Source organism: Lissotriton helveticus, chromosome 7, assembly GCF_964261635.1.
Source record: "Lissotriton helveticus chromosome 7, aLisHel1.1, whole genome shotgun sequence".
NCBI lineage: Eukaryota > Metazoa > Chordata > Amphibia > Caudata > Salamandridae > Lissotriton > Lissotriton helveticus.
Window position 1 is genome coordinate 1,290,251,745 of NC_136068.1, and position 20,014 is coordinate 1,290,271,758.

General features: G+C 44.5%; 1 protein-coding gene across 3 annotated transcripts in view; it reads right to left on the reverse strand.

The window, feature by feature from the left end:
* Positions 1-1,102: 1,102 nt before the first annotated feature.
* Positions 1,103-20,014, reverse strand: part of RECQL5 (RecQ like helicase 5) — a 912,465-nt gene continuing 893,553 nt past the window's right edge. For 2 of the 3 annotated variants that reach the window (XM_078654536.1, XM_078654535.1), the window contains exons 18-20: positions 13,763-14,017; positions 7,676-7,748; positions 2,389-2,626 (exon numbers count right to left, since the gene is read on the reverse strand). In XM_078654536.1, the coding sequence (XP_078510662.1) occupies positions 2,523-2,626; positions 7,676-7,748; positions 13,763-14,017 (432 nt within the window). In that variant the 3' untranslated portion in view covers positions 2,389-2,522. Of the gene's footprint in view, positions 2,627-7,675; positions 7,749-13,762; positions 14,018-20,014 lie in introns of all 3 variants that reach the window. The other variant, XM_078654534.1, reaches the window with a different exon arrangement.

Here is a 20,014-nt window from a genome sequence, read left to right on the forward strand (position 1 = left end):
TTTTTCATGTCAGTCATGATTACTATTGGTGTTACAGGAGAAGTGTACCCCCAAAATTGTACTTTTCTACAAAATGACCCCAAGAACAAGTTACAGTACTCTGAAAGTTGAAGATAGGGCTGGTTCAATTCTCACACAAACAGTGTGATATAATCGTGAGCTATGGCAGGTAGTAGGAACGCTTAGCACTTTCACCTCACTGGCTGAAGTTTGGGTTGTTTCAAAGAGATGGTTGTGCTACTAAAAAACACTTGTTGAGGCCTATAGCCATTTTAGTTAACTGCTATTCAAGGGATTTCCAGCCTGATGATGTGAAATGATGCAAGCATGTGAATGTATGCAAACTCCAATGCTAGCAAAGTATCTGAAATGTAACTTTACCAAAACTGAGGTGCTAGAAATAACTAACAGCAATGGAAGAATTCTCCCTGACTTAGGAGTATGAGAATAGCTCCCCAACCACTTCCTAAGGACAAATCCCTGGGTATCACTGGCTTTAAAAAGAGCTCTACACAAATTAACAGGTAAAGGCTGTCTAAAGTGACTCTTTTTAAACGCTGTATGTATTTAGATGTGTCCTACCTCACCAGTGCTTCAGTGAGAGCTACTTGCTCACCTTCAAGACATATCAGTCTGCATGTTAGCTTCTCAACCTACCCCTAAGGAAAGGTGCAATGCATTCAGAAAGAAGCTGTTCATCTTATTTACCATTTACAAAAATAGGATCATGTCTCTCTGATACAGACTTTCGCTGGCTTGCAGTAGCCATAATTAAACATGATCATGCCAGCAGGTAATGACTCAGACTATGGGGCACTAAACTATCCAATATACTGCCACTGCAACTAAGAACAATTGAGCCACATAACGCTTTTTTAAGGGCGCTGAAAACGTCCACTGTGCTGCCCTTTTCCTTCCTTTGATGGTTTTGTCCCTTCAAGTCATGAAACCTTCCTGGTAACCATTGCGCTTTATAAGAAATAAAATCAAACCAAAATCAAATTCCTCTGATTACACAAGGAACTGGGAATGCCTGGATGTCTCGGGTGAATATGATGAAATTCAGCAGAACAACTAAATCAAGTCAAATTACAAGAGAGGAAAAAGGGGAACATATCATTTTATTGAGTATTTTTCATGACAAAGACTTCCTTATTGTGTTATTGATTCCATATCTTCTTGTTTCACGCACATTAATGTATGGTGGCAGCTAATGACGATCTCCAAGCCATATGGAGATACAAACCATGACAAACCTCTAGCACGGAATGGTGATTTTTGTGAAAACAGCACATCTGAAGTTTGAACATGACCAATGGATGGTTGGCTCCTATGTCAACACCAACACGTTCTCTTTCCTGAGAATAAATACTAATAGGCACTAAATGAGCGACATTCAAAATGAACATTCATAACAGAAATATCAGTTCCCTGCTAAAGAGGAACATTGACGACTCCCTGAGCTGTGGGGATTGCACTAGGCTCCCCAGTAGAGTTTTTAACTTAAGGCTTGTAAAGCATGAAAGTATCAAGTCCACAAAAGACTATCTGGGGAACTAAGGAGGTGACAAGGCTGTAAAAGAACTCCCAATTGTGTTCCTACCCAATCTAAAGTGCACTGCCCAGGAAGGGCTGTGACTGCAGTAGGGTTCGTAACAAAGTACAGTATCTATGCACTGTCTGGGACTAGAGCAAGTCTTCAGAAGAAGCAGTGTCCGTACACTGCCTAGGGTGGACTGTGACTGTAGGGGGGCTTTTCACAAGATCCAGGATCTGCACACTGCCAGCGGAGCTTTGCAGAGTCTGTACATAGCCACCTCCAGCAGTCCCTAAGAGTAGATCTTCACAACATCCATTACCAGAACCAAGGGTAGCTGCTGTGGGAGATGCAATGACTACAGAGACATAACAAGATGTCTTACCAGAACTAGCGGTGCAGTATCCATACATGGTAGGGCAGGGCTTCACTAGGTGCACTCCCAGAACTAGTAGGGCAGGGCTTCACAAACTGCAGTAGAAATGGTGCAATGCAGTAGGTCTTCACAAGCAGTGGCCTGGGGGCAGGACTTCACAAGGTGCACTACTAGCACTAACAGTATCTGCAAGAAGCAGATCTTCACATGACGTGTCACCAGCACCAGCAGTGGCCACAGGTGGCAGGTCTTCACAAGATGCACTACCACTACTAGCACTGTAACATCTGTATATTGTAACTTCTTGCTGCATCGAAGAGGCTGGTCTTCACAAGTTGCATTACTAGCTTTAACCGTAGCTCCAGAGCAGATCTTCAACACCGAGGAGAATCCGGTGTGACTGTCATTCACCATATCCAGTTGAACCAAAAAGTTGAAACAACAATGGCATTATCCACTAGATTGCATGTCTTGCTGGCACTGGCAGAGGCTAGCGTGAGGCCGCAAGTCTCCGGAGTCCAGAAAGAAGTCCGGGACAGACACTTTCCAAAGCAATTTTAATTGTGGTCCACTGGACATGATGTGGCTAGAGTATGAACCCAGGCTGGTCTATTGGGCATCAGATACTAGCACCTCTTGCCAGTCTTCCTCACTCTCACACTTCGCTCGGGTCTTGAAAAACTTCTTAATCAGTCGATGGGCGTCTTCTTTCACTGGAGGACAAAAAGTTGATAAAAGTGAGAAGATGAAGGAATAAAGGAGGCAATGGTGTAGGAGGTGGAGGAAGAGAAGAAAAAAGGGGACAAGGAACAAAGTGGAGTGGAAGGAACGAAAAATTGTTCAAGAAAGGGAGAGGAAACGAAAGAAAGGAATGATGGAAAGAAAGGGGACAATGACAAGGATGAAATGAGGGAAAATAAGTGGAAAAAAGGAAATGAGAAGGAAGGAGAATGGACAGAAAGGGAATGGAGAGAAAGGGGATGGAGGAGGAAAGGAGAAAGAACAGGCACCCAGGTAACATGAGAGGAAATGAACAAAGACAGACAAACGTGGGTAGGAGGGAAGAGGGGGAGCAAGAACGGAAGATGTAAAATGAACGAAAAAAAGGGAAGTTAGAAGTGGGAAGAAAGAAAGATGGGAGAGAAGAAAGAATGGAGAAACACAAATGGAGAAAAGAAGGGAATGAATAAGTAGGAAGAGAATCAGGAAGAAGAGAAGGAAGGGTGGAGTTTAGGGATTGGGAAATGGGGACAGGATGCAGAAAAGAGCCAAATTATTAACAAATTGATCAGGGGAGAAATAGAAAATCGGCAGTAAATTGGGAATGGGGAACAGAGCGAATGGGTAGGAGAAGGGAATATAGGGAAGAGGAGATGAGGAGGATATTGAAGGATAAAATAGAAAAATGAAAAAGGAGGAAGAAAGGACAGAAGTGGCAAGAGTAAAAGTGAAAGCAATGAACCGAGGGGAGGTGTCAGAAAGGTACAACAGCGGAAGGGCAAAAGGTAAAGAACAGAGACAGAGTGCATGAAAAGAGGTGACAGTTTGTGGGAGAAGATGAAATCAAAGTGGAAGGCAAAAAGGTTGTAGAGGGTAAAGTGGAGAGTAGATTGTGGTGCAAGAGAAGTTCAGAGAGGAAGAGATGGACATATGTCAGAAAAGACGGCTTCAAACACTTGAGTTTAAATTAAAGCATCAACTGTAGTCTTAGATTTCCCAATAGGCAGTTACCTCAGAAAGGATAGTAGGACTGGGTGGTATCAGGCTCTCGCTGACACAAAATGAACCTCAAGCCTTTCAGAGCCTCTTGGGAAATGCCCCAATAAACAGATATGTCTCTATTCTAGGCAGAAGAGTTACTTACCTTCGATAACGATATATCTTGTAGAGACACAGTCTAGCCGCAGATTCCTTAACTTAGAATATCTCCCCAGGCGTCAGACAGGATCCGGAAAATCTTTTTTCCCCAGCAATATCTCTGCAAGCCGGGAGGCGGCGGCATCCGGCTCCGTCCTGACATCTTCCACTGAAGTGACATAAATGGAGCCATACATGCCCCTTCCGGCGTGCTGATGTCAGTCTTTTTACAAGAAACTTTTCCACGCCACAACACAGAGCCATGCAAAAACTGCGATAGCATAGGAACAGTGTGTGTTAAAAAAGAGCAAAATCGTTAAAACAACAACAATAAGTAACAAAAAAAAAGAGAAACTATAGGAAGTTGAAAAAGCACCCAGTACCCGTTGGGACTAAAGGGAGCTTACAGAGCACTTGCTGCAAGCAAGGGCCCAACAAATTGCCAAGCCGTGCCCACCTCGAGGGGTAACAGCCGCGGCACAAAAGATAGGACAAGCCAGACACAGCTTGTCACCACAGGAGGTAAATGAAAAGAACCACCATATTGAAGCAACATGTTGCAAGACAAGTGAGTAGAAGTGAATAACCACCAGAAAGTTCACTACACACACCCTCCAGAGATTGAATGACTGTAGCACAAAAGAGAACCTAACCCAATCGACTGCCATAGAAAGATGGAGGCACAGCATGGACGGTGGGTCGAAATTGAAAACAGAATAATGCCACACTTGGAGAACACAGGTGGAGCACCAAGAGAAGGCAGTGAAAAGTATAGACCTTAACCATCTAAAAATGTGGACTGAGTGGAGAGCCAAATGGCTCGAAAACACTAGGACCGAGGGGAGGCTGAAGGGCCCCACGCTGAACACACCCTGCCCCAGTGTGAGGTGCGAGCGCACACCTCCGAAAGATCAAGGTCACAAGAAAAGGTGGGGCTAGGTGGAAAAACAACATATGAAAAGGCTTTCACAGAGCGGGGAGGATGGGAGGGCGTTAAAGGAATCTGCGGCTAGACTCTGTCTCTACCAGATATATCGTTACCGAAGGTAAGTAATTCTTCCATCTGATAGAGGCATCTAGCCACAGATTCCTTAACTTAGAATAGATACCAAAGCCACACCCCATAGGAGGAGGGTCTGCAAAACAACGACCAAGTTCCAGAAGAACATATTCGTCAAAAGACTGGACGAAACACGGTGGGAACAGCAATGTCAGGGTAACTGACATTAGACCCAGAAAACTCTGTAAGGAACATGACAACGGTAGAGCAAACCGCCTGAACATACACCACAGCGAATACCAAAACGGTACAGGGGACAGTCCGAAGACCGTCTGGCCAAGAACTGGAGCCACAACAGGAGGCCGGTATGTGTAAGAAAAAAACACATGAAATGTGTACCACCCAGGACATGCGACAACAGTGGCAGGGCCGAACCCAGAGTCTAGTGTCACAGAGACAAAAGAGTAACCATGGAGCAAAAGCTCAGTAGGTAGGCATGCAGCCAAAGGTACCAAAAGGTACCATCGTGAGGGGACAACCTGCAAGCCAGGAACACATAGGAGACTTGATCCCGAAGGAAAGAGTGAGCATGAAGGCCAGATACTAGGGCAAAAAGAACCTAGTATGCGAGCACCCTGTGGCGTGTAGAATCTACAACGAGACAGGAATGTTGCCACACATACATGAAGGGACAAAACCCTAAACAGGGGAGTCGCTCAATTGGTACCACTGTACCGGTGAGCGGCAGAACAGTCACAGAATGCTGAAAAAAAAACAACAGTGCCCCGAGGGGGCAGAAACCTGGTCTCCCGTGAGGTAGGCGGTAACCTAGACCACGAGACTGTCAGTAAGGGATTGAGAAAAGGCACAGACAGAAGCCTGTCACCAGAAGCACACATCACCATAGACTGACACCGTCTACCAACAAGGAGAATGCCAAGAAGACATGCACAGTAATGCTACCTAAAGAAGCAACTTTTCCAGAAATGGGAGTAAGAACTCACCCCCAGAAAAACAGCTGGTGGGGAGTTTACCACCAGTGCTACCAATGTGAGTAGGAAACCACACCCGGAGAAACAGCTGGGGTGGAGCACAGATCCGGTGGCAGAAAGATATAGACAAGAGCCACCCTATGAAGAATTAAGGCCCCTGTCCTGCAAGAAGCAAGGGTCCGGAGACCCCGCTAGGGAAGTGGGGTAGGAGGCAACACACAGCCGAGACTGAGCCGGCGTAAATTTACCTCGCCATAGGCAAGAACCCCTGACAGTGTTTGAGCCACAAGAAAGAACGTAGAGCACAAACTGTGTGCACCAATACGACAAATATACACAGAATACAGAAGAGACTGTTCCGGAATGGAACAGAGGGACCTGCCTCTCAGGGGCCGCCGGCGGAGTCCCAACCTGAGTCTCTACCCCCACTGTGGGGCCCTAAGGCGCAACAGGGAGGGGGAACAAAGCAAGAAAGGACTGCAGGGCCCTGCAGTAGTCTTCAAACTGAGGTTGAGTCGCCCCAGTACCCGGAAACAGGGGATATGCAGGGCCCGAATCCTGGGGGCCAGAGTCTGGCAAAGACCGGGAACCGCAGGCCCCAACATGATGTCCCCGCGAAGACGACGATTTCCGCGACTTCCGTTTGAGCTTACCCGAGGTAGGCGAATGACGGCAACGGTAGTGGGACCTGCCCCGAACAGGAACGTCCTTGTGTGAGGACTGGCGCCATGTGAGCGTCTCTGCTGGAGAGGGAGACCCGTGTCGCGAGGGGTCCGTTAGGGACATCAGGGCAGACAGCAGCTTCATGCGGCGTTCCCAAAGGGATTTCAGCCGCAGCTGGCGGCAAGTGTCACACTCCACGGAGTCGTGGAGCTCGCTCAAGCACCACATACAGATTTCATCCGTCACTGACATCTGTCACTAGCAGGACCGGCACGACTTATAGCCCGCAGGCATCGAACACACTGTTCCTCGACACAAAAAGGCATCGAGAAAGCCTGAAGATAAGAAAAACAGGCCAGAGGTATCACTTTCCCGGTTTTGCATTAGGACGCAGAAAAGAAGAAAACTGACGTCAGCACATCGGGAGGGGCATAATGGCTCCAGTGACGTCACTTCCGCGGACGACGTCAGGACGGAGCCGGGCTACGCTGCCTCCCTGCGTGTAGAGGTATTGCTGAGGAAAAGGATTTTCCGGATCCAGTCTGACGCCTGGGGAGATATTCGAAGTTAAAGAATCTGCGGCTAGATGTCTCTATCAGATATGAAATGCATATTTTGTCAAACCTGAATAACTGCAATACATATATGAAAATCCCCTATCACTTCTTTCCACCTTCTGTCGCACTGCAAGGCACAGACCACTTACAGTTTACGCACGCAGTGCCAAATTTAATAAAGAAGGTAAATGCTAAGGCATATTCCTGCCCATTTGACTGGCTCTGGATGGTGACAAACTGCCTAGATTTCGAAACCCACATTGCTTGCAAAGCCTTTGCTTGCCTCAGTACACGGCACAGTTCGAGGGATTTCACTACTGCAATAACCCATTCTGTCCTAGACAGATGTCGCTACTCTAAACGCAGCACTTTCCTGAAGTGGCCTTCTTCCTCGAAAACATTTCACAGCCCTAAGATGCATCACTGACTCAAGAACACTGCACAGCTGTGGTATGTCTCCCTACTCCCAATCTAGAACACTGTGCACTGCTCGTGCAGCATGCATCACCACTGTGTAGATAGAACGCTGGAGCTGGCACAACTTATCCAGGAATGGTGTGCAGTGTTGAATTATGCCACCCTATCCCAGAAACAGTGTGCGGTTTGGAAAGTGTCACTGTTCTATGAATTTGAAATGCAAGAAATTCTCTTTAATGCCCCAACACTACTATGCAGACCCAGAGGACATCTCACCATTCTTCCGCAGGGGTTTCTTCTCACTGGACAGGAAGTGGGTGAGCTGCCTGGCGAAGGCCTTGAACAATTCCTATGCATGAGAAATAGGAGAAGGGTGTTATGCAGCATGAAGAACAAAGATTAAAGAGGAGTCTCTGAACAATCCTATACTTTGATTACGGTACGGATGGGCTTCCGTCTGACCTATGCCAATGCCCTCTCTTTGACTGGCCAGCCTAGACGCCTCCTTTCAATTAAGAGTTCTACATAGTCCTTGCTGTGATGACCCATAAATGTTGTCGCTTGTCCACCTTCTGAGGACTCGGTCTTCCTGGTGCTCAGGGAGTGCAGATTAGCATGCTCTGCCCCAGTCCCGACAAATATGAATTATTCAGTACATTTCTAGCTCCTTTAATAATTTAAAAATGCAATATCAGGTAAGGCAAAAACAGATGTCACTTTTGATCTATTATTGGACATATATATTAAAAATAAAATTTTGTAATGCAGTTGACTGGAGCTGAAATTCGCTTATAAATAATACCAGCAGACATTTCTAACTTGTGGGGAAACTATTTGATACACCCACCATCATACTGTAGTGTTGTGATAAATCACCACCTCTAATGTGTTTTAAGTACGCTAAAACACAGTTGTAGTGCACGCAGATTTGCATTTCTTTCTGCAGCCCATAGAGTGCCTAAGCAATGAATAAATAAGCATGGATTTATAAAATGTTGAACAGCTCATAAAAATGTGTGCACTACTACCCGAAAGCAGCTTACGGTTCTGCATAAGATTCATTCCAAATGCACTTCTGCACTGCGATGTTCCCTGCCGAAATATACTGCCCTCATCCCACATATTCCAGGTCTAGCAGCACACCTCTCCCCTTGGCTATCTGTTTTTAGGTCAGACGTTAGGCAAGACCTCTTGATTTTAATAAACAGGTATATATTGTTGTTGCGTCACTCACACTTTTCCTCCGTTTACTAAAGCAGACATTATGCAGCAATGCATCAGCCCATTTCAGTCATAGGCTACAACTAAACATATCTCGGCAGTGACCACCACACTGTACAGCAATAAGAAAATGACGACACACAAATTATTCCATGAAGAGGTTGATTTAAGAAGCCACGATGGAGAGAAAGAAAGGAAGAGAAAAGAAGAGGGAGAAATAAAAAGAAAGAGGGAAAGAAAGTGAAATGTGAGGAAAAAGAAAGGAGATGAGAAAGGAAGCAAAAGCCAATGAAGAAGAACGTAAGGAGAGAAATGCGAGGAAGAAGAAAAGAAAGGAATTGACAAAACCAGTGAGAGAAAGAAAAGATATGAAAGATAAAAGTAGGAATAAACAATGAGAAGTGAATGAGAGAAAGAGAGAGAAAAGTAGGGTAAAAGCTTGAGAAAGGGAAGAAAACTGAGATCATAAGAGAGAAGAGAAGAAGAAAGAAGAAGAAAGTATAGGATAATAGAAATAGAAACAAAAAGGAGAGAAGAAGAGATGAGAAAAGGCAGATTAACAAGGAGAAAGAATAAGACAAGAAAAAGGAAAGGAAGAAAAACAGAAGCTAAACAAAGGAGAAAGGGGAAATAAAGGAGGAAAAGAGCAAAGAAAGAAACAGAAGTGAAAGAGGAGGAAAGAAAAAGAAAGGTAGAATAAGATAAGAACAAGAAAAGAGCAAGTCGGGCAAGAGAAAAGTAAACCCAGTAGAATTCAAGACGAGAAGGAAAAAGAGGAAGAAAAAAGTTAGAAAGAAACAGTCAAATAAATGAGAGGAAAAAATAAGATATTAAAAAAAAAATAACAGGGAAAAAAAGAGTAAAAGAAAGAAAAGCAGGAAAGGGGAGAAAGGATTGAGAAATGAAAGAGGAAGAAAAAAGAAAGTAACAAAAGGAAAGGAGGGGAAAAGGAGAGAAGTAGAAGAGGATAAGAGAAAAAGAAACAAAACAGTCAAAGGAAAACCACAAGAAATTGAAAAAGAAAGACAGGAAAAATAAAGAAAGAATACAAAGAAGAGAAGTTGAGAATGAAAGAAGAAAGAAGGAAGGAGAATGGACAGAAAGTAGAAAGACCAAAAGAAAATGAGTTGAGAGTGAAAGTAAGCACAAGACAAAAGAAAATACTAACTAAATAGAGAAAGAAGTAGAAAGGAGAAAAAGAAACCAAAAAATAGCGAAATAAGGAAACAAGTAACAAAAGAATAAAAATTGAATAAAAAGAAAGAAAAAAGAATTTTCCAGAAGAGAGTGAACTACATCTTTCTGCATTTTCCAATTCTTAGGCCCCACAGAAAGCGTTTCACTGTGTTTTAAAGTGATGCATAGCATTTAGGCAGCTGCATCTTGGCAAATCAGGTGACAGTTAATCATCATGTGCCAGTTACTAAGAGGCAGCCTGAGAGCTATTGGTAGCTCGTGGTTGACCTGTTGGAGACCCACTCTAGAAAGGTGATAGAGCGACAAGTTCATAATAATGGATGACTGCATGCAATAAAAATGCCTATAAAGGGATTAGGGGGGCATGGTCACGCAGGCAACCAAGATGGCGGCCTAGCAGGGAGCACCGAGTGGCACATCTTATCCGTGGCAGTTGCATGGCACCCCCAACACAAATGGTATCAGGGTATTCTACCACCCTTACTGTTACCTAGCTCTGCTGCCCCCGAAAGCTGTAGGATGCTGGCAGAGGTGGAATGGTGACCAGGGGCAACAGGGAGAGAGCTCTGCCTGGCTGTGGTGTGGGGGCTGCTGCCGATGGAAGATTGCGGCCTACAGGGGGCACTGTGCCTTGGAGGCTCGGTCATGGCGGGGGCACTGTTGAGCCGGAGGCTGTCCTCTCTTCCGGCCTGCCATGTCGGGCAAGACCCCTGCTTTTGCTGCCAGGTGATATGCCGCTCTTTGAGGTTGTACCGGCACGTGGCCCGCGCTATCTACCTCTGGGACTTTAGCGGCTGCATCTCCTAGCTCTGTGTTCTGGGCTGGCGCCAGGCTACCCACAACAAAGAAGACCCACATCTTCAGAGTGAATGGAGACCAGCATGCACCTCCATGGCTGTGGGGCGCTGTAGCCAGCCTTGGAAGGGGAGCCGCAGACTGAGATGCCTTTGCAGCAGTGGTCGGATTGGCTGCAAGGTGCAGCGGGTTGGAGCCACCCTGCGGTGTGACCAGCTTCTGCTTAGGTGGCAGGACTCCGCTTAATTTCCATTTAAGGACTTAAAATTGAGGCATTTTGAGCCCTGGTGTCTATATCTCCAGTTCCTCACTGGTATCATTGGGTCTTCTATAAATTCTGCCTGAAGCAATCAGGTTGCGTCAGCTCCAATTCTTTGTTTAAATAGCCCCCTTCTTTTACTGACTGTTTGGAGAACACCGGAGATGGTGGGCTTCGGCACTTAGCAGTTACTCTCCATTGGCTGGAAACGGCTGTGACTTGTTGGCATATCTAGGCCTTTCAGGGTACGGTTGGGTGCAACAGGGAAAGGTGGCACCAGATATGGCAAACTGTGTTTTGATGTGGGAAAAACCCCATGTCGCATGGACCTCACACTGGATGGACACAATGCATCTACGTTGGATGCGCCGGGCACTAGCGATACCTCAGCTGCACGATTATTAGACCTTAAGTCCAGTCTTCAATCTATTGATGCTAAAATAGATGCCATGGCAATCCAACTGGACTGCTTCACTGAGTTGATGGGCCGGCACTCGGTCTGGTTAGACGGCGCAGAGCGGAGATCAGACATAGAAAACGACCCAACAGAAACCAAGGCCAAACGAGCTAAGTTGGAGAAGTGGACTCTTGTGGTGACAGTGAATACTGAGGATTTGGAGGCAAGGCCGAGACAGAACAATCTTGCGAATTTTGGAGGTTGCCAAGTCTACTGACACGAATGGGATGGCTTTATAGATTGAAAAAGTCCTCACTGATATTTTAGCCTGCAACATAAATTGAGAGAGTGCATTGTTTGCTGAGCCCATGGCCACACCATGGCGCATCCCCACGGCAAATAATTGTGCACCTATTGACTTTTTGCGACTGCAACACTATCCTGAGACTAGTGTGAGCGCAAAGCTCGTTGTCACATCAGAGTACAACAATATCCATTTACCTCAATTTTTCAGCAGCAGCTTAGGAGGCGCAGTGGAATTGGGATAAAACGGATGTTTCCGCATACCAACTGTACGGAGATGTGTCCGTTAGAGTCCCCTATTAGATGGGTTGCGGACCCTGATACCTGGGTTGTGGACTCTGACACCTGGGGGCAGGGCAACATAGAGTGGTGGCCCGCCATAGATCAGTTACAATGGCCGGTTGATAACAGGATGAAACTCTTGTTCGTTCTTGCAGGTAGAGTGGCACTGTTTAAAATGGTGGTCCTTCCCAAGTTTCTTTACCTATTTATGAACATTCCCATCCCCCTCAATAGACATTTCTTTTTCACTCTCAAAACCCTACTGATTAAGCTGCTTTGAGTCAACAGTGCTGCCAGGATAAGCTGGAGCACGAAGGCACTCCACTATGACCGGGGTGGTTTTGAGTCCCAGACCTCGAACTTTACTAAAACGTGTGGCAATGCCACTTCGGGGCCTACTCGTATCACACCCAGATGACTGCCTCCTTTATCCTATTCCTAAACAGGATCCAATTGAGGGAGTTCCCCGGACATCCATACTCCCTCTGATTTGGCTAGGCCACAGAGAGAAGTCAAAACTGTGGGCGCTGCAAGTTGGGCATAGCGCTTGCTGTGATGTAGAGTGAGGAACACATTCTTATATTCACCGGCTCTTCAACTTCACCAAAACTCCATGGTGTCTCTCACCACGGAGCGTACGATACAGGGGATACCGACTAAAATAACTTTGTTGGAATTTGGTCACCTATGTAGGGAAGGGCACTTCCTTACACTAAAGGAATTTAAATCATGGAGGAACCATACTACCCTAGACTTCTTTATTTATGCTAGGCTCCAAAACACTGACTTCATGCAATTGATTAATTTTCTAGTTATGACATATTGGGTGTCTCAGCTGTATGCCTGTGTGCCACAGTGTCGGATGAGTACGGCAGAGCTGTTCAGACGGGTGAGGAAAACAGACTTGGGTAAACCCCTAACAGATGACAAATAAAAATACTGTTGCACCCTGTATCCCTGTATTACTGGAATAAACTACTTCACTTAAAATCTTTGCATAGGGCGTATAGTATCCAGCTTGATAACATTAAATTAACCCTATGCGCCACCACTGTTGCACACGTTGCAGGAAGGAACAAGCTGGGTTCTTACAATTAGCATGGAAAAAAGCATTCATGACTACTGGCAGGCTGTCCTGCTTTGGAAGAGATGACAGATCAACACCTAGAGGAAACACCACTTATGGGATATGTAAAATCGCCAATCGGAGGGTGGCCATGAACTGAGGCAGACGAAAAGCTAGCACTCTCGATGAATGTCTAAGGGCCTGAAGGTATGCAATGATCGTATTGAGAGTGGCACCTTAATGCAACTAATGAATGACCTTACGGCCAGAAGATATATGGGACCCTCTTGGGGTGTATCTTGCGAGGTGAGAGATGGATATCCAAGTGGGTAGCCTGCATAGTTACGACCCACCAGGGTCTGGCAAGAAAAACACAACACCTACAGGTTGTGGATGAAAGGGTGTCTGTGGTATGGCAGCAACTGATCTATGTGGGTGAGTGATGCCTACTGGGGACATGTGATAAAACAGAGTTATGTTTCTGATATATAACTGTGCTCCGCTGAGAGGACATGCTGTTAGAACATTCGCCTGGATGCCTTATAAATGGTGTAAAGGTTCCAAACTGCTCAATGTTTCAATGTTGTGCTCTCTATGGTTTATAGATTGCATTTATGACCTCAGAATGAGTCTTTGGTTTCCTTTACAAGTTGAAAAATAGCTTTAAAAAAAAATAAAATTAAATGTCTATAAACCAACATTCCAACTTGGCTGAGGATCCTCTCCAGTAGCCACAATGGAGAGGCAAAGTAAGTGCTACCCAAAGCCTCGTCCATGTTGGCTGCAGTTGGCTAGCGCTGCACCTGGTCCATGAAGTGAGACAGGGGAGAAGACAGCACATACCTTGGAAGCGAAGCGGTCGTTCTTGAAGAACGGAGTCAGATATTTAACCACAATATCTGCTATATCCTTGAGGGACACTCCCTTGGCAACCGGCTGGATGGTTTTTGTCGTTCCTTCCTTGTCTTCTGAGGACAGATTCGGGTCAAAGGTCACTTTCTTCTTGGGAAGGCTTCCTCCAGCCTTCGTGTCCACTGGTGCTAAACAAGAGGAGCTCCTTCCTGTTCGCAGTCTCTTCGTTTCAGGGGCCGGCAAATCCTAAAGGCGGCAATATATGGACTGAATTACTTTACAGCAAGCAGATTCACAGAATTAATTACTGTCCAATTAACAGACATATATTACACTGAATTACTGCAGAGCTAGCAAGTACACAAACAAATAACAGAAGTAATATTACTGATTACTGAAGAGTGAACATGCCCACCAACAATAACTGCACAAAAGCGGTGCCCAGGGACCAAAGCATTTACTATATTGGACCATCAGGAAAGCACACTGCCACCAGGGGCTCGGCCCATACAGGAAAAGACACTAACACAGAGTCCAGTCATGAACAAGCACTGTCCCAGGGGCAGCATGGGACAAAAGCACCGTGGAACAAGCACCAGGAAGAACACCAGAGAAAACAGCAGGAAGGTTACAGCCACCAGGAGCCACAAGGTGATGGACACTGCAAACAGGAAGCATCAGAAAAGCATAGTGCTAACAGGGTCACGCTGACAAGGACACTGCCATGAGAGGCAATTCAGGGATGGTTACTGCCAACAATGGATGAGAAGAGAACACCATGACCACCAGCTGCCATGGAGTAATGGAAATTGTTAACAAGGACCAAAGGGCGGGACACTGCTGTCAGTGGTAACAAAGGCCCAGGTGGGCACACAGCGTTCAGAGGTGACACAGGTCAGGTACTTCTAGACAGAAACACCCTGATGGCCACAAATACACGCAGGGTTGCAGAGGTGACCACTAACATCCTGTGGAACAACGTCAACTGCTTGCAACCACTGAATCAAATAAAGACAGCTAACAGCCAACCACTAACATCCAGTGTGCCATCGCATACATCTAGTGGGAAAAGTCACATAATATGTGTTGTGTCCAGTTCTGTGAAGCGAATCTTAAAGGTGTAAACATGTTTTCATTGGTGGAAATGAAGTTTCTCTAAAAAAGGTGAAATGCCTTTACTTTACGGTGAAACTTCAACTTAGTTAATATGATGAGCAGAGTTCAAAGTATTACCAATAAATAGAAAGCTAATAAAGTTACAAACCTTCAAGCAAATACATTTCTTCAAGTCACATGCCCTATCTGCATATCAGGCCATCCATAAAGTAATCTCACTGCAGAACACCTGTAATGATTTCCAGGTAATAGCCTTCCGAATCTGTCACAGATAAAGTTCTTCAAGAGCATTGCTGCCTTTGTCTTGAATGGAAACCAATCTGAAGTTTTCTATTAGTGCTAGAGGTCTTAATAAGAGCTCCTAATATTCAATGAAAATCATCCTGAGCTACTTATATTAGTGATGTAGCAGTGACCACCCATCCAAGATTGTTAGCAGTGATCACAACAGTGCATTAGGCAGGGCCGCCAGCAGATAAGTAACAAGCACTGGCATAGCCAATAGGTCTCCCCTTTGGGACATTAGAAGTGTTTAGCCATGCAACAGTTGATGTTGCATCAAGGATCTTGTGCTGCATAATTAAAATACTTATAAGGTACCAAAGGTGAGGCCTATTGGCTATGCCAATGCTTGTTTTGTGAAAAAGCATTTATACCACTTTTTTTGTTTTGTGTTTTTGTGGTTTATATGACTGGGGAAAAAGTAACTTTGCAATTATGGTCTAATGTTGCCAACGGAGAAGTTGTTTGTTACCCAAAGTACTGTGGACATCTGGTTTGTCAACATTGCCAGTGCCGAGAGCTCACCATGGGATAATATTTTAAACCCTGGCTGCCTGATATCTGGCAGCACTGACCCACATTACCCTTATCTGAATTCCACGGCCAGGCACTTCAAACAAGAAAACAGCAATTTATAAAAGAGAAGCGCAAGGCTATGTTTTGGTGCGTTTGTGTACGTGCGCGTGCTTAAGCTGAACCCGTAAAGGTTCTGAGTACAACCAGAGCCATGAAAACAGCATCCTCGATTTTAATAGGTACAAAAGCTTCCCAAATTCGCCCTGCAGCTGCTTACGCAGCATCGACGACCCAGTTATTTGTTGTTCGGTATGTGGATTCATTTGTATTTTCTTTACATAAAGAGTTCACAGGCTAACAGTTTGCAGAACAATGCTAAGTGACGTTTCCTGTTTGCCTTAAGCTCTTCAAATAAAACCAAGCCGGTGCCTCTTGAAGAGTGCTGCAGTTCCATAAAAGTGTGTCTGTTCTGCCAGGACATCGGTGTTTTGCAGCCCTTTAAAGCAGCTCAGTGCAAAATGTTTTTCTGATAATGCGAATTGCCTTATTTGGACACAAAATAATAAAGTTATTTTGAAAAAATATGTGAATGTTTATTTGTATTGCTATAATCGTTTATTTCCGTTGATGCCATAGGCAGGAGATTTCCACTAGCATGTACTGAAGAGGATGTGGCATAATTGCAATCTTTATGTACATTGGTGCTGGGGAGCAAGGTTCTAGGCTGACTTGAGCGTATTATCCATTATCTTCTTCTGAAAACAATGTGCGCACACATTTCAAATAGATTCCAGTGCAAAATTACCATATTCTACAGCAACACTGACAAGCAACTTAACTGCAAGCCCTGTTTCCGTTTATTAGAGGATGGCAAGCATTGGATTCACTTCAGCTTACAACCGAATGCAAATTTTAGAAAAGTTAAAGTGACCGTGAAGTGAAAGTAGTGTGCGAGCGTGTGGAATCAGACAGATTGCACACTGCGCGCTGCTGCTCGTAACTGCAAGCCTTAGGCCTTTTCACACGCACTAGCGTGTTAAAAGTCCAGAGCGATTCCAAGAGGTCGTTTTACTAGAGCAGCGCATGCGCTGCTCTAGGCTCGACCTAAAAAGCATTATCAATTTGGAATGCCTCTAAATGGGTAATACATAACAGCAGTAGCTGTAGCGCCTCTGGCACAAAGGTAATAATGTGAGTAATAAATCTCTCCAACTCAAATAATAGCTTTAAATACGTTTTCAAAATCCAACCATTTTTCTCCGAACACCTCTTACTGAAAATACATGTATTTTCCTTCACAATAAAGTTTTTTAACTTTGGTATACAGACAATGATTCAACCAAGCAAAAGCTTCTAAAGTAGTAGGCTGGACTGCGCAAAGGGGAGCTACTGACAGGGAGCTGGAGAGCCACTTGTAGCTCACGAGCTACTCGTTGGAGATACCGACCTAGAAGCAGGGCATGAATCAATAAAGATGCCTTGTTTGGAAACAGATTTCCCCTTGAACTGAAAGGAATGTGAATTCCTTTGTTCTTTTGATCTATCTCAATCTCTATATCTGCTACTCATCATGGATAAGAAGGGATCGTTTCACAGAACACAATTCTAAAAATACACAGAATACACAATTACAGTGTTCACATTAAAATCTCAACTCATCTGAAGAAGAAAATTAAAATGACTCCAAGAATGACTACTACTATTAAACATCTGGATAAACTGTGCCATCTTCTAAACCCTGCTACTCTTCTCGTTGACTCTGTGGCCTTAAAGGAGAGTAATACAATGTAACATTTATTTCTGGAGCTTTAACCATCAACTATTGAATACATTTCGTTCAATAGTTAGACTTGGATCGAGCACTTGGCCCAACTGGAGGATATTTCATCTATAAATCAAGCATGTACATTTGGTAAAAATAAAAAAAACCTTTTAAACTGTTACAATTGCATAGGTTAATATTTTAACAATAACCACGTTACATAGTTAGCAGTAAAAACCGTTGAAATTTATGAAAGCCACTTCTATTAACAAGTTACTTCATCAAGTTGAAAACAAAGGCGCAAAGCAGCTTAGAATTAGTTCAAATCATACTCACTGAAGTGCAAACAATATGTAAATCGGTTGAAAAATATCAGCAGAGACAACTTCATATAATAAATCAAGCTAAAATATGGTTTTAGGGAAATGACAGCACAAATAACAAAACATCAGAAAGTTTGACTTAGTCTTTCAACTTATGCTGAGCCACTCAAAAATAAATCAGATAAAAAAAAATAGGAGGTTCTTGGCATCAACTTAAAACATTTGTGCTTCGGGTTCTATTGCTGATTGTGGTTTGAAAAAAATGAACATGTTGACATGCTCGCTGGTCAGTATTGTGTGCAGACAGTGGGCAGGTAAGCCTGTGTTCCAGAACTCCTCTGCGGGTACCAATGATGAGGGTATGCACAAGTACCTCTGGGCCAGTGTCCCAAGGCTTGGAAATCAATGTGCACTGACCTTCCCCCACTCCCATCAAAAACAACCCAAGGATGGACAGAGCTCTTGGTAATTAAGTTAATTTCTGCAGCGCTGACTACATGTTCTTTCTCTGTATAATCATGACCTAAAAGCATCACAATCATACTTGGGTCCATGTGTGACTAACAGTAGGCAAGGCGGTGGAGGCTAATTTATAACACATATTTGTATGGTGCATGTCATTTACTTCATCCCACATTTACAACCCAGGTAAATGATGAGCACTATAGGTAACTGAACATTTGTAAGATTTTGTTTTTTTAAAATGTTTTATTACTATTTGATTTTGAAACTAGAACCCTTTTTGTAGACTTCTTATTGCAAGGCATGACTAAAGCAACTGACAGGTTTCCATGAGACTGCTCACTTCATCATACACACACGCCAAGACACTTAGTACCAGTTGCCCCTCCTTCACAGTAGAGCTCCGTTTTTTGGCCAAGCATTACATCATGCATGGCTCGGACATACATTTTGTTTGTAGAACTGCATTTTGAAGGTCCCAGTTGTCTATAGAGTAGCAGGCCACTTAAGTAGTTTTTTGATTCTTGTTGCTACCCAGGAAAGGGCAGAGAGCACTACTTTCTCAAACCTTATCGATCAGAGGTGGACCAGTTTCACGAGGCTGGAGGGCAGGGAAATGCATTGTTTATGGTATAGTTGAACCACGTTTTGCTGAGGACCATGATGTCCATGTTGTGGTCACTGATCATCTCTAAGATGTCAAGGCAGTGTTTGACTGCAGAGCATCAGTTGTGCAGCATGCAAATAAAGAAAGAACTGGAGAGTTTATGCACCAGCTGTCTGATAAGTAGAGTGGGTATTTAGATCTCATTTTGGGGGGGGGGGGGGGTATGATCTTAGGTGGACATGGTATGGTCCACCTAAGATCATGGTATGGTATGAATCTGGTGAAATGTGGTTTGGGCTAGGTAGACCATTTTGAGTCTGGCAGAAGGTCTTAGGATAGTTTGGTGCTTTTGTAACTTCTACAAGCTTGTGTAGATTATTAGCTGTGAGTGGAGAGTATGCCCATATGGGTCTGAGAGAGTGATTGCCTTTGGAGATACTGTTTGGAAATGGGCTGTTATTCTACACAGGGTGTTATGGGTAACAATTTTGAGAAGTGAGCAAGTTGCTGAAAAGAGATAAGTTTGTCTATTTTCTTTGCGAGATGTAAGGACAGGAGTTTCGTGCAGGGTGGCCAATGCTGTACAAGGCAAGGTAGAGGTTTGTGTTGTTCTTTCGTGGCATGTCTCAGATGGGCTTGTGATTCAGAATATGTTTTGGATGTATAGGGCTCGAGAAGGAGCAAGAGGAAGCATGTTCATGGGATGGGGGTTAACAGCGAATTATGTGAGGGGCAAAGAGAGATGAGGGAGGTTGTTTTTTTACGTGCCTGGTAGGTAACAGGTGGTTTCGTGGTGAAGGCACATTGAGTATGGGTAGCTGTCTGGATAGTGCACGGCAGGTGGTTGTGTGAAACTGGGGGAATGAAGGCAGGAGGGAGTGTCGGAGGTGTTGTAACTGGTTGAAGATGCTTTAGGGGATGGTGTAGTCGAGGTTGTGATGTGTTAGGAGGTTTGTGGTGGAGGGAGTAGAGTATGAGGAGGAGGGTTCAGATGGGGTAGTATGCGAGTCAGAAGGGAAGGGTCTGAGAGTGGGAAAGATATTGTCAACCATGGCCAAGATCTTATCGTTCACTTGGAATATGATTTACCAGCTGTTGAAGATGGATATTTCAATGTTACTGGGAAGGCCAAATGTAGGCGTACTTTTCAGAGTTCGACCAAAGGGAATGCTTAA